The 14,054-nt window shown below is 42.9% G+C and overlaps 1 protein-coding gene across 2 annotated transcripts in view; it reads left to right on the forward strand.

The window, feature by feature from the left end:
- The window catches only part of ACACB (acetyl-CoA carboxylase beta), a 115,696-nt gene extending 107,832 nt beyond the window's left edge, over positions 1 to 7,864 (forward strand). For both annotated transcript variants that reach the window (XM_066603861.1, XM_066603862.1), the window contains 12 exons: positions 13 to 123; positions 302 to 445; positions 1,109 to 1,229; positions 1,312 to 1,408; positions 1,499 to 1,595; positions 1,799 to 1,934; positions 2,201 to 2,378; positions 2,831 to 2,943; positions 3,750 to 3,904; positions 4,199 to 4,369; positions 6,187 to 6,323; positions 6,430 to 7,864. In XM_066603861.1, coding sequence (XP_066459958.1) covers positions 13 to 123; positions 302 to 445; positions 1,109 to 1,229; positions 1,312 to 1,408; positions 1,499 to 1,595; positions 1,799 to 1,934; positions 2,201 to 2,378; positions 2,831 to 2,943; positions 3,750 to 3,904; positions 4,199 to 4,369; positions 6,187 to 6,323; positions 6,430 to 6,556 — 1,587 coding nt within the window. In that variant the 3' untranslated portion in view covers positions 6,557 to 7,864. The remainder of the gene's footprint in view (positions 1 to 12; positions 124 to 301; positions 446 to 1,108; positions 1,230 to 1,311; positions 1,409 to 1,498; positions 1,596 to 1,798; positions 1,935 to 2,200; positions 2,379 to 2,830; positions 2,944 to 3,749; positions 3,905 to 4,198; positions 4,370 to 6,186; positions 6,324 to 6,429) is intronic.
- The last annotated feature ends 6,190 nt before the right edge of the window (positions 7,865 to 14,054 follow it).

A 14,054-nucleotide genomic window follows, 5' to 3' on the forward strand; every position in this document is an offset into this window, starting at 1 on the left:
GGTTTTCTTAAGGTCACATGTCGTGCAATTGGGATTGGAGCCTACTTGGTGAGGCTGGGTCAGCGTGTAATACAAGTAGAGAATTCCCATATTATTTTAACTGGTGCAAGTGCCCTAAACAAGGTAAGTCAAGGTTGCATTCCTTGGATAGTTAATGTAGGGGTTACATTTCCCACGTTAAGAAACATGTAGTTGTAAAAATTATACATCAAGCTAAATTAAAATGGCTTACAGAGAACTAATATTTCTTCAGAGGAGAACGTTTTAAGAATATTTCTGATTACACATATGTCTTTTTTAGGTTCTTGGCCGTGAAGTGTATACCTCTAATAACCAGTTGGGAGGGGTGCAGATCATGGGTAATAACGGAGTGTCTCACACAATTGTCCCTGATGATTTTGAGGGAGTGTATACAATTCTTCAATGGCTTTCTTATATGCCAAAGGTAAGTTACTTTTCTCAGGTCTTAATTATTTCCATGTAACAGCAGGTATGTGTGTGCACACCAAACATACGCTTGCATGCACAGGAAACCCCCACCCCTTTAGCAAGACTAGATATTATGTGACTGATTTTCAGTCCTACCATGTATTATGTATAGTTTGCATCATCTTAAGCGTGACCACTAGAGATGAGCGAGTATACTCGGTAAGGCACATTACTCGAGCGAGTAGTGCCTTAGCCGAGTATCTCCCCGCTCGTCTCTAAAGATTCGGGGGCCGGCGCGGGTGACAGGTGAGTTGCGGGGGGGAGAGAGGCAGAGAGAGATCTCCCCTCCGTTCCTCCCCGCTCTCCCCAGCCGCTCCCCGCCCCCTGAATCTTTAGAGGCGAGCGGGGAGATACTCGGCTAAGGCACTACTCACTCGAGTAATGTGCCTTAGCGAGTATACTCGCTCATCTCTGGTGAGCACGCCTTTGAGAGTAACATTTATTTAATGTAATTTTGGATAGCAATTTCAAAGTGGTTTCACTGATTGAATGTTGTTTTTTTTAATTGGGTAGAGGGTTGGGGGGGGATTATACTAAAGAAAATGGTACCAATTATTAGGATAGACTCAAAAATAATACATCTACTCATATGTATGTATATGTTTACCCATATCTCAAGGACAAACAAAGTCCAGTCCCTGTTATTTCACCTTGTGACCCAATCGACCGTCATATTGAGTTTATTCCGACAAAGGCTCCCTATGATCCCCGCTGGATGCTTGCTGGAAGACCTCATCCCAGTATGTCCATAGGCTATATCCCATCTTCTTCATAATGCATTAATAGTTAGTGTTTACAAACAATCGTTTATATCTTTTGTAGCTGTCAAAGGGACATGGCAGAGTGGTTTCTTTGATCATGGAAGCTTCAAGGAGATCATGCAACGCTGGGCACAGACTGTAGTGGTGGGACGGGCAAGGTATATGGTGATAAAGGCAGTGCTACCATAATACTCTGATGTGAAAATGGCCTAGGGGTAATATTTTGATATGTCTGACTTGTTTTTCAGATTAGGAGGAATACCATTGGGAGTTATTGCTGTGGAGACCCGGACTGTAGAGATGGCTGTACCAGCTGATCCAGCGAACCCTGAATCCGAAGCCAAGGTGATTTCAGTCATCCTGTGATCTTTGTAGTTAGTTTCCCCATTAGTTTGAACACGAAATGAAGTGAATATCTACCACTTCATACAGTAGGTGCTCTGAATAGGTTTCTGTCTTTGAATGTTTTCCTTATGATTTAGAAAGCTAAGATGCAGTAATTGCTAAAACGAGTTTCTGATGGGTTGTCAATGTGGTCTTTTTTTCAGTTAATCCAACAGGCTGGACAGGTATGGTTTCCAGATTCCGCATTTAAAACTGCACAGGCTATTAAAGACTTCAACCGTGAGGGGCTGTCCTTAATAATCTTTGCCAACTGGAGAGGATTTTCTGGTGGTATGAAAGGTAAGTTAAAAACACTGCAATTGGATCAATTATATCGATGGTAACAAATATACTGTTAATTAAAAGAAAATCGTAACAGGAGGATGTATCTATCTGGAATGTGAATGTGGAACATGGCAAGAGTTGCCTAAAGCATAGCTGAAAACTTTCTTGTACCTTTATACTATACTATTACATTTTCTGTTTGAACTCTTAATCCCATGTCACTGTTCTGCATTTCTACCTTATTTGCAAAATGTTAAGCCTATTTATATTGTCTGTTACAGATATGTACGATCAGGTGCTAAAGTTTGGGGCATACATTGTGGACAGCCTTAGAGAATTCAAGCAGCCTGTGCTGGTATACATCCCACCACATGCTGAGCTAAGAGGAGGATCGTGGGTCGTCATTGATCCTACAATCAATCCTCTCTACATGGAACTGTATGCAGACAAGGATAGCAGGTGGGTAAACCTTGGTTTATATAAGAAGTTATAGGGAACCAGATGGTGAAACATGTTCCATTATTCTAATGTTTTTATTTGTAAATAAGGAAATGGAAATTGTATGATTTCCGTAACTCCTTCTAGGTTACCAATGTGTCTAGAGAACCCATAAATATTGATTTTTCTTGTATAACATTTCCTGAAGTTTTCTTCAAGTTTAGTAGTTTTGATATCAGCCGTCTAACACTGTTATACTGATTAAACTTCTTTTTAAAGTTATTTAGGGCTCTGAATGTGCTCCCTAGTACCAAAATGTGCTTTGTAAAATACAGCATGTTTAAGTATACCATAGTGTGTTCACTTTCTGTGAAAAACCGATTACATGCAAGTGTAGTTGAGGGTTATATACAAAATAGTATAGTATTGTCTACCCTATATGACTTTATCATCAACCTTTTCTTTCCTTTCAGAGGTGGTGTCCTGGAAGCAGAGGGCACAGTGGAAATCCGCTTCAGAAAAAAAGACCTCATTAAGACCATGAGGAGACTAGATCCAGCTTATACCCAGATTGTAGAACAACTTGGTGAGTACAATGAGCAGATGTTAAAGGCTGTTGACACTTTTTGGGGGGCAATTTTTTCCCCACTTTAAATGCATGTATTTTGTGCTGACTTCCACTTTTGCAATAGAGTTCAATTTCAAATTTTGCAGTTTGTCTTCTGCAGCCTCTACATATCACTGTATATAGAAGCTGCAGTCTGAGGGGTCATCTTACATGGGACAGTTAGTTGTGTGACGCTTAAGTGCCCGACAGTCATCCCTACGATTATCGCTCCTGTGCTTTTGCGCTGGAGCAAGAATCGCTCACTGAAGGAAGGTGGACCGCATTGGGGAAAACTTCTGGCCACCTGACTCTATTCAGAGTAAACAGGTAGTCATTCAGAGGTTGCAGACAGCGGTCTGGATGGGGGTGTTGCTCCCCAGGCTCTGTCCTGCATTGTCTGCCCACAAATCCCTGCTTTCTTTATACCATTTGTATCTGGACTAGCAACTTGCAAGTGAATTTGTTAATTGCACTGCGGATCAAATGCATCCATAAAGATCAATAGAGCCCATATGCATGGAATCCGCAGTAAAACAGAGCAAGTGACGATGAGCGAACTGGTCGGCAGTCAATGCATTTCAATGCCCGCGTATTGCGCAGTCGGCAATCGCAGAATGCTCAATTCAGATCCACTTGTCAAATCCCTCTTCCTAACCGAGAAGCAAACTTTGCTTCCCCGAAGGTGTCCATAGCCTTTACAAGAGGTATGGTGCTTGTGTATGGTACACCACTTTGTGGGAAATGCAGAGCTGCATTTAATATACCATTTCCTTACATTTCTTGAGGTACCCCTGAACTTTCAGAGTTGGAGCGTAAGAACTTTGAAAAGAAACTAAAGGCAAGAGAGGAACAGCTACTTCCCATTTACCACCAGATTGCTGTGAAGTTTGCAGATCTGCATGATACACCTGGGAGAATGCAAGAGAAAGGAGTCATTACAGTTAAGAACAGCCTGTTCCTACCTTTTATTTGTTAGGTGTAATTCTGCGATAGTACATACATGAGTGAGTGATTTTTGTTCATTCTAAGATAATTGAATTGGAAGGGGGGAGGAGTTGGGGCCTAGATTTGTACACTGGTTTGCATTTTGTGTTTTATCTACCAATGGCTACATCTCATTTTTGCTACTTTTAGCAAAATACAATTAGAACTAACTATTGACATTATGTGGGCTATATAAACTCATACCTTACATTATGTATCTGACATACAATCTGTTTCTTGTAAACATCAGGATATTCTGGAGTGGAAGGAGGCAAGGACTTTCTTATATTGGAGATTGCGACGCCTCCTCCTGGAGGAAGGTGTGAAGAGGGAGATCCTTCATGCGAATAGTGAGCTCAGTGACATACACATCCAGTCCATGCTTCGCCGCTGGTTTATGGAGACAGAAGGAGCTGTCAAGGTGCCATATTTTTATTCTGAATGTTACAGTTAAGACTATTCACAAAAAGCGCTTCAATTTTTAAGTTAGATGCATTGGAGCACATAGCCTTTGCAGTCGTCTAATTAAAAAAAAAATCTTCTAGTTTTTACCCATAGGAGTGGAGGCCAGGGTGGGTGAAATGGTAGAGTCAGGAGACATACGGGAGTTGGGGTCTTTGCGGGGGTCCCAGGGGTCGGCCCCGGGCTCATGGATGCAGTATCTACAAATACGTAGCTACCTGGGTAGGATTAAACCTGCTCGAGGATGGAACATGACACATACCCCCTTCGAGAGACTATACTGTGCCTCGGAAGCTCCTAGACATACAGTATCAAAACTCTACAACCAATTAGTGGAGGAGCAACTGGGGAATCACCAACCCAGATGGACAGGCGCATGGGAGGAAGCATTAGGCCGGTCATTTACGGCGGAATCGTGGGATAAAGCGTTTCAGCTTACTCATAAAATGTCAATCTCCAGTAGACTCCAGGAACTAAATTTTAAGATTATATCAAGATGGTACCTGACCCCAGAGAGATTGCACTCCTTCTTTCCCTCAACCCCGAACATTTGTTGGCGTTGCAGAGCAGACATCGGTTCAATGCTCCACATCTGGTGGGAATGCCCCATGGTTGCAACCACATGGCAAGAAGTAAAACACTTATTTGAAAAGGTGTGTAGACAATTACTCGTCCTGACACCTGAGTTGGCACTCCTGTCCATCGCCCACGAGGAGGCTCAATCTCTCAAAACGGGCTTACTAAAATTCTTCATTATAGCTACAAGGCAGGTGATTCCTAGATTTTGGAAACAGAGCGTGGAGATCCCCAGAAGTGCATGGGTAGGAGTGATGGATGAGATTGAAAGATTGGAGAGACTTAGAGTATCGGAAGATCTGACGGGATATGATAAGTTTTATCGAACCTGGGCTACATGGATAGACACACGAAATACGCCCATGTTCTCAAGATGGCTACTCACGGGCAAATGTGATTGAGCGTGTGACATATATTTAACAGTTAGTAGAGTCAGGAATAGACTCTGGATAACCCCCCCCCCCCCTCCTTCCCCCCCTTCCTTGTTGCCCTTGTCTTCATGTCTGTTTAGAACTTAATTTTCCCTCTTGTTAATGTTATTTATAAGAAGCAACACGCATAGGAAACTGCTTAGTTTAAGGAGTTTTATTGGTTGATTTCGTACAAGAAACCTAAAATTTAAAAATTTTCTCGTCACACGTACGAGCCGTAAAGTATCATTAAGTTTTCCTTATGTGTAATAATGTACAAGTATGGTTAATGAAAAAGCAATAAAAACACTTTGAAAGAAAAAAAAAAATCTTCTAATTTGAAGAAAAAAAACACACGGGAGAAGCAGGGCTGGGCAATGGAATTCATTCATTCCATTAATTGTCATTTTGCAGAGGCATGATTGTAACTTTTGTCAGAATCATGAAATCAAGATTAGCCCTGCTTCCTGTGGGCGAAGCTGGGGAAAGTGAGGTCTGTGATGGGGGTGGGGGGTACATAGAATATGCGGGCTGGGATGACTGGGAATGTGGAATCCCATCCTTTTTGTATATATTAATAAAGTTCATACCCCATTCTTTTTCATAAGGGAATCACATAGACTTCAATTCTTTGATAAGAACTGATTATTAGAATTGTCCCATTTAATCAGTATATATTAAGGAATTGCCGTGCATGCGATTTCCCCTTTGTGAAAGTTTTTTACCAAATCTCCCAGCCCTGGGGAGAATTAATAGGTAAATCAACGTCATTTCTGTTTGTGCTCTCAAGGCATATCTGTGGGACAATAACCAAGTGGTGGTGGAGTGGCTGGAGAAACATCTACAAGAGGAAGATGGTGCAAGATCTGCTATCCGGGAAAACATAAAATACCTGAAGAGAGACTATGCCCTCAAACATATCCGAGGGTGAGTGGGAGGGAATCTTCGATATAGATAGATAAAGTAACTTGTTTATTTTAATTTTCCCTGTAAATATGGTGTCAATACTTCAGCTCTGTTTTACCTTCTACAGTCTGGTCCTGGCTAACCCGGAAATAACGATGGACTGCATTGTGCACATGACGCAGCAGATTACACCAGCCCAGCGAGCCCAGCTGACAAGACTTTTATCAACTATGGAAAATACACCTGCCAGCTGACATCAAGTCAGGGAGACATCGGCTGATACCAAAATACATTGAAATTACACTTACACATCCTTTACCTTGACATCCAACGGGACTTTGAGAAATGCGTCCAGACTTTGCCAATAGGTGCCTTTCATTTAAAAAAAAAAGTGCTCTGTATCTTCTGCAGGGCACATAAAATTGACACATGTGCTTTATGCTAAACAAAATGTGTTTCTTGCAAATCGCCTTATCACTTTTTATGCTCATAAGCTTATTATGTGTTTTAAGCCATGTCACAAATAAAGTTAGCTGAAGAAAACGGTTCTCCAAAAAGCTGCTGTTTTTTCACAATGCACTTTGATCCAGAACTTGCAATTTTATACCCCCTTCCCCAAGACCAATCATTTAATCCATTCTAGAAGGTTGTAGCAAGTTATAAGTATACATTTCTATGAGCAAAACTGTAGTCATGTGATGGGTGCTACATTAGTGTCATTATATGAACTACAAGCATAAAGACTGACGTAAAGAGAACAAATAGCATCAGTATTCTATTTAAGGGGAACCTGTCAGAGCACCATAAACTGAGTTATTGTGCTGTAAGGGAGCCAGGTGATGTTTGTTTTTTTTAATACACTCCCACAATCCAGCGCTGTCACCCTCTGGAATTCGCGCTGTGTTGGAAAATCTGATTCTTTTCACTGTCCCATCATGCACTTGCTTCTCCCACAGACTTGTATAGGAGTACCCACGCACAGAACTTGGAAAAGAGTCCGATTTTCCAGCACCATGCTATCTTCAGAAAGTGATGGCACTGGAGCAGGGAATATAGAATATACATTCTCCGGCTCCCTGTCACGTCCTCTAACAGCACTATAGCTTAGTTTAGGGTGTTTTGAGGGCGTGATAGGTTCCCTTTTAATTCTTCATATTGTTATAACACTTGCAATCTCAGGAATATGCTATCAGGTTGTGCGAGTATTAAAAGCCTCAATCTCCAACAGATGGCTTTACTGTGTATTCGTGTAAAAACGTCTCTAGATGAGAAGATCATTTAATGTACATGGATCTAGATGTGTTTCCTGGGCACTTCTGAATACTATACCTGTGTAGTAGGTTTGCAATATGAATGTATTAGTTTGTTTTAACACAACCCACTAAAGGAATCACTGTTATGTATTTTGAACTCACAGATATGTAATTTAGATACATTGTAAGTGCATATTTTTCTGATCGGATTGTATTCTCAAGATTTTACTTATTGTTCATATATATCCATACCATCTTCTAATTGCAGGATGACTGACCCCCAAAATAAAGTTGAACTATTTATCAGTATTTCAGTGTAATACTTGATTTATACCAAATATTTGTTTTCATGGAGTTCACTTGACGAACACAGTGTGCTGTAATTGCCTGTGGATGTGACATAGATGGCTCATTTTGAGGGGCTCTCAAGAGTAAGATTTTTTTGCTTGCCTCCATTTGTGAAGCAAAGTGTAAAAATGCATAATATATATTAACATTAAAAAAAAATTCCCAGAAACTGCAAATTATTGCATAGTCATTACTACGAAAAGATGGGTGTTGCAATTTAATTATGAAATTGAAGAGCGTTAGACTTGCTGCGCAATCTTTAGAAGGGGACACCTGTCTCCCTGCACCGTAACGTAGTTTATAGTGCAAGTTACCTTTAACCCTTTGCAATCCAATTTTGGATTCAGGTTTCCTAGGTGGCTTTCTCTTTCTGCCATTATACAATGGTGCCATCTGCTGGCTAGAGCCAGTACTGCAGTATGGGACATGATGGAGAGGCACCCCGACAACAGGGCGGCCAGTAATATACAGTAAGAATACCCTGCCGGACGTCTTCCGACATCGGAGCTGTACAGCCTTCATTCAGAATGTCTGAAGACGTCAGACAGTGGATTGGAAAGGGTTAAGCTTATGTTACATTATTGAAACAATTTGGCTGCAAGTAATAATTTTATTGGGTTTTTTAATTAAAGGGATACTCCCAGGATCACATTGGTGGCTCCACTGTGTTCTCTTCATAGGATCATTAGGCTGTATATACAAGGTCGATAGGAAGTTGCGCCCAAGATGGTCAGGTGTGACTCACACAACACACAAACATCCCATCCGTGTGCTATGCAATGTGCGAGACACTGCATCTTTGCATCTACTTCTTTCGTGTGGGACTTGTACAAAAATAGGACATGCTGCGACCTTTCCATATTGCTGCAAGAGAAAATGTAAATAGGCCCATTACAAATAATGGGTTCTGTTTTCGTGCAAGTTTTGCGCTTCCCGCAATGCACAGAACTCATGTCAGAATATCGGCTGTGTAAATACGGCTTTACAGAGTAGATGCATTCATTTATTCCGTGAAAGCCCCAAGCTGCGGAGGGCACAGGTCTACGCTGGAAGTGAGTGGGGGCAACAAAGACATATTTTCTGCCCCACTCAGAATGGGTACACTCACTCGTTCCATAAATGCACCGAGTAGCAGAGGACATGGGTCTTAGCTGGTTGCATATGCGGGGGGCGGAGCTGTACATAGCCCATAACTTGCTGCCTTGGGATGCAGCAGGTATAATGCCCTCTGCAGCTGGGTGTATTCACAGAACAAGTGCGTGTACGCACTGCATGCAAATATTGGTCTGTGTTGCCCCCTTCGCCACCAGCAGAGACCCAAGCCCTCCGCAGTTATATGCATTCCCAAACAAGAGTGTACCCGTTGCATCCCAAGGAAACAAATATCTGGCTCGGTCACCCAACTTGCCACCAGCTGAGACCCTCCCTGGGCCAACTTATTCCATGAATGCACCCAGCTGCGGAGGAAGTGGGCACGGGTCTCTGCTGCTGCAAGGGTTGAGACAGAGACTGATGTTTGCTACCCTGGAATACCTTGGCTGTTATGCATCCAGATGCCATAGCACGCCATTGCTACCCGCGATCATATCACAGAGGGTTGATGGGTAACGGGGAGCGACCTCCCTGTGTCAGCCTCTCAGATACAGTGGTCGCATGAAGCATGGCATATAAGGGGTGAAATGGTTTAGATCAGAGCAAACTCCAATCCTAGATGTTTGAGCTGGAGCCCTACTGTCATCAAACAGCCAAGCTCCAGCTCCTCCCATACGGGATACCCTTGCTAGGCTTCCAATGCAGCTCCATAAAATGCCCTTTATTAGCCACTGTAAAAAGGAGTATGAGTCGGTCACTAGTGAGTTAAATTTTACTAATGTATGTCATTCATGTATATTCCAATTTTACCAAAGTCCTCCACAACCAAAGTAAACCCAGTACAGATAGTCCCCTACTTGTGAACAGGTTCCGTTCCAGGAACCTGTTCGCAAGTCCGAACAAATGGTTATATGGAGGGGATCGCGGGTGGATCCCGCTCCATACAACGTCGGGTGCCGGCTGTTCTTACAGCGGGCACCCGGCGGCAGCAGTTCCGATGAGCCGCGCCGCTTGTCGGAACGGTTAACACTTTAAATACCGCTCTGACAGCAGTATTTAAAGTGTTAACAGCTCTGACGAGCGTCGCGGCTCGTCGGTACTGCTGCCGCCGGGTGTCCGCTGTAAGAAACAGCCTGCACCCGACGTTCAGGGGGCCCATATGGCATCCCACGATGAGATCACGGGACGCTGTGTGGTTGCTAGGCAGCCGGGGACCTCCTGAAAGGCCCCAGGGCTGCCCATGCAGAGTACCTATCAAGCGCACGGCTTGATAGGCGCTCTGCATAGACAGCCCTAGGGCCTTTCAGCAGGCCCCCGGCTGCCTAGCAACCACACAGTGTCCCGCGATCTGACCAGACAGGCTTCTATCAGGCTTGATAGGAGCCTGCCCGGTGCCTGCACAGTATGATGTAATGCCATAGCATTACATCATACTGTGCACTACAGATTGTTCACATCTTGCGAAATTCGTAAATCAAATGTTCGCAAGTCGGGGACTATCTGTACACCTTCAGCCATAGTTCTCAAGTACAATACTAGCCATGGTACTCCGATACATTGTCCGCATTTATGTGCATTTACAGTCCTTGTTTAAGGTGTGGATGTTGTATTTACTGAGGTTAATAACCAGTGTGGCTTATTGTGTCAGTGTCCCATCAATACCTTAATGTACACATGTTGTTCTAACATCAAAATGCATCTATTTTTGTTAGAACTACTGCTCAAATATCACCCAGATTTATGGACTATCTGTGAATGCATGGATGGTTGGCCACCCTGAATGGATTACTGCAGATAGTTATTTATACAAATTCTTAGAGTACAAACCAATGTAAAGTGATGGGCAGCAATGCTGGGGTTCTGGATTTGAGTTGCCAACATTTTCTTTCCATGATACTCCCATGATTTCTACTGATAGGTTGTCTTGCAATTTCTCCCAGTCGGACTGATGGCATAATAAAAGTGAATTAAATAAATATATGCTTCTGGATAGCCTCAAGAAACGTTCTTCTGTAGTAACCCAAGGGAGATTATTTCTATGCATAATAATGGATTAAAGTGGTTGTCCAGTTATCGGACAACATGTCTTTTATAAGGCTGCCTGTAGTAAAATAATAAACAGAGCTTTACTTCCACCTTTTCCGACAAACTCAAATGTCTTGTGTTGCAACAAGTGATAAAAAAATAGCATCTGTGTCAAAAGCAATAGTTATCTGTGCCACCACCTGTATCTCAGAGATTGATGAATTTACATTTGGCAGTCTATTCAAATTGGGAGATTTCTGGTAATTTATAATAGAGGTGGGGTTAATTGTATTAATTTTGATGGTCTACAGGTTACCAGTTACCTGAAACGTACTCCGGATTAGAGATGAGCGAATGTACTCGCTAAGACAAACTACTCGAGCGAGTAGTGCCTTATGCGAGTACCTGCCCGCTCGTCTCTAAAGATTTGGGTGCCGGCGGTGGGTAGGGAGCCGGGGGGAGATCTCTCTCTCACCCCCGCTCCTCCCTGCTCATTCCCGCAACTCACCGCTCTCCCCCGCCGCCACCTAAATCTTTAGAGACGAGCGAGCAGGTACTCGCATAAGGCACTACTCGCTCGAGTAGTTTGCCTTAGCGAGTACGCTAGCTCATCTCTACTCAGGACCTATTTTCCCGATCGTCTCCATGACAGCACCAGCTGAGATCGCCTTCTTTTGATAGGACAGGAACACAGGTTTAAAGCTTCCCCCTCTCCCACCTTCCTTAGTGTTACTCCTGTCCTTTTTGTTTTTCCTGATAGGCAGGTATCCAGAGAGGTGCTGGGAGCTCTCAGGAGTTCTTGGCATGAAGGAAGAAGATACTCAGAGAAACAATGCTCCTTTCTCCCTACAACCAAGATCCAAGACCTTCAGCTTCTTATCATAATGTTCTTGAAGCGCAGGACCTGCTCCATCCAGATAGCCTGGTCCTGGATAATCGGCAATCAGTCCTCAAATTACAGAGAACTCCGGACAGTTTGGAAGGCCTTCCAACAGTCAGGGAGCACCACTCAAAACAAATACCTGAAAATCCTGTCGCACAACATCATAACAGTGGTCTATATCCGACATCAGGGGAGAAACAAGGCAACCATCCCTAGAGAGCATAGATCAAAAGATCATTCGCTGGATGGAACATCATGCCCTGTTAATCTCAGCAACCCACTTGAGAGGAGCTCTAAATCAGGATGCAGACTACCTCAGTCGACAACGTTTAGACCCAGGTGAATGGCCCCTTTCCCAGGATGCCTTGAAGGTCCTGACAGACAGGTGGGGAATCCCGCAGAAGGATCTTTTTGGCTATAGAAAGAAATGCAAGGTAGAAAGGTTTTACTCCCTTAACCCAAGGGACCACCCGGTAGCAGTAGACACACCAACCCAGAACTGGGGCGAGGAGCTAGTCTACGCGTTTCCTCCTATCCCACTGATCCCAAGAGTCCTCCAAAAATTCCACCAGCAAGAATGCACCCTCATACTAGTGACTCTTTTCTGGCCCAGGAGAAGTTGGTTTGGACTACTAAAAAAATCTAAGTCTGCCGGACCTTCTAACCCAAGGTCTCCTCACCTATCCAACCATAGCGAGCCATCATCTCTCAGCATGGATTTTGGAGGATTACAACGAACAAAATATACCATAAAATCTGGAAAAATTAGCATCATGGTGCCAGAAGCAATATACTTTATTTTTTTCGCCCTACATAACAGCAATCCTGGAATTCCTCCAGGACAGCCTAGACATGGGCGCCTCTCCTAATACGCGAAGATTCCAAGTAGCGCCTCTTAGTGCTTTCTTTGATACCAGGCTTTCTGAAGTAAGTTGGATTTCTAGATTCCTGAAGGCAGCAAACAGGTTAAAGCCTAGAATCGTCAACCTAGTCCCTGAATAGAATTGAATACTTGGAGCCCTATCCTCAGCTCCATTTGAACCCATAGACTAAACTGCTATCAAAATTCTGACCATGAAAACAATCTTCCTGATAGCCATCACTTCGGCAGGAAGAATAAGCTAACTCCAGGCCTTATCCATCCTTTCTGCCGAGTCACTGAAAATAAAATTATCTTTAAAGTAGATCCATCCTTTATACTTAAGGTAGCATCGTCCTTCCATTGGTCCCAGGACATAATAATTCCCTCAGCTCAATGGTAGTGGTGAGCACAGTGTTCTCATTCTTTGGCCAGGCCCCTGAAGGCAGTATAACACATGCCCTTCCCTGATGAGGCCCTACCTACAAACATATGACCATATATTATATACAAACGCTTATGATCATTTTAAAATGTTATCAAACTGGGATCAAACATCATATTCTAGTTAATACTAGGTGTGTTTATTTCATTTCAATTTGCAATATACAATTTGTACTCTTGTCAATCTCATCGAACTAGTTGCGGAAGCAAGTTGTTAGTGTTCAAAGTACTGTTGAACTGTTGTGTTGCTGTTGTGTGCTTTTCACAGAGTGATCATTACTCACTAGTCTATCCATTGTAGGAGAGAGGGAAAGAAATCGATTTTACTCCAGGATGACCAGCTAACTTAGAGTCATGGCCCCAGGTCGGAAACTGTCTATACTTGGCCTCAGGAATGAAAGTTTCGCTTGGAGGAATGTCCTTCAACCATAGAGGGGCAACCACAACAATTTGTGCAGGATCTATGATGTGGGAAGGCTCGGAGTTGAGATCACTGGAATCAAAAGAGCAAGACAGAGCATGTGTAAATTATCCTTTTGCTCTGATTTTGTAATCACCTACTTATATTAGCATTTCAATCACTTATAAAGTTCCACTTGGTTCTTCTGACAACTTCTAGTTGTTTCATTTTTTACAATAAGTATAGCTATATATTTTCTCCTTGCACCATCTGGGTTAGATTGTGATTTAGTAATGTGAAAAACACTAGACAACCAAAATATCATGGCCAGTTATAAGCTAATCTAAATCTTCCAGTTTAGTTCTGCGGGGCATGCAGACCTTGAGTACTTTGTGTGCAGTTCACTGTTTCAGGTCAGTGCTGAAAATCTCTACCAGAACTTTTTCCC

This window comes from Eleutherodactylus coqui, chromosome 5 (genome assembly GCF_035609145.1).
Source record: "Eleutherodactylus coqui strain aEleCoq1 chromosome 5, aEleCoq1.hap1, whole genome shotgun sequence".
NCBI classification, from domain to species: domain Eukaryota; kingdom Metazoa; phylum Chordata; class Amphibia; order Anura; family Eleutherodactylidae; genus Eleutherodactylus; species Eleutherodactylus coqui.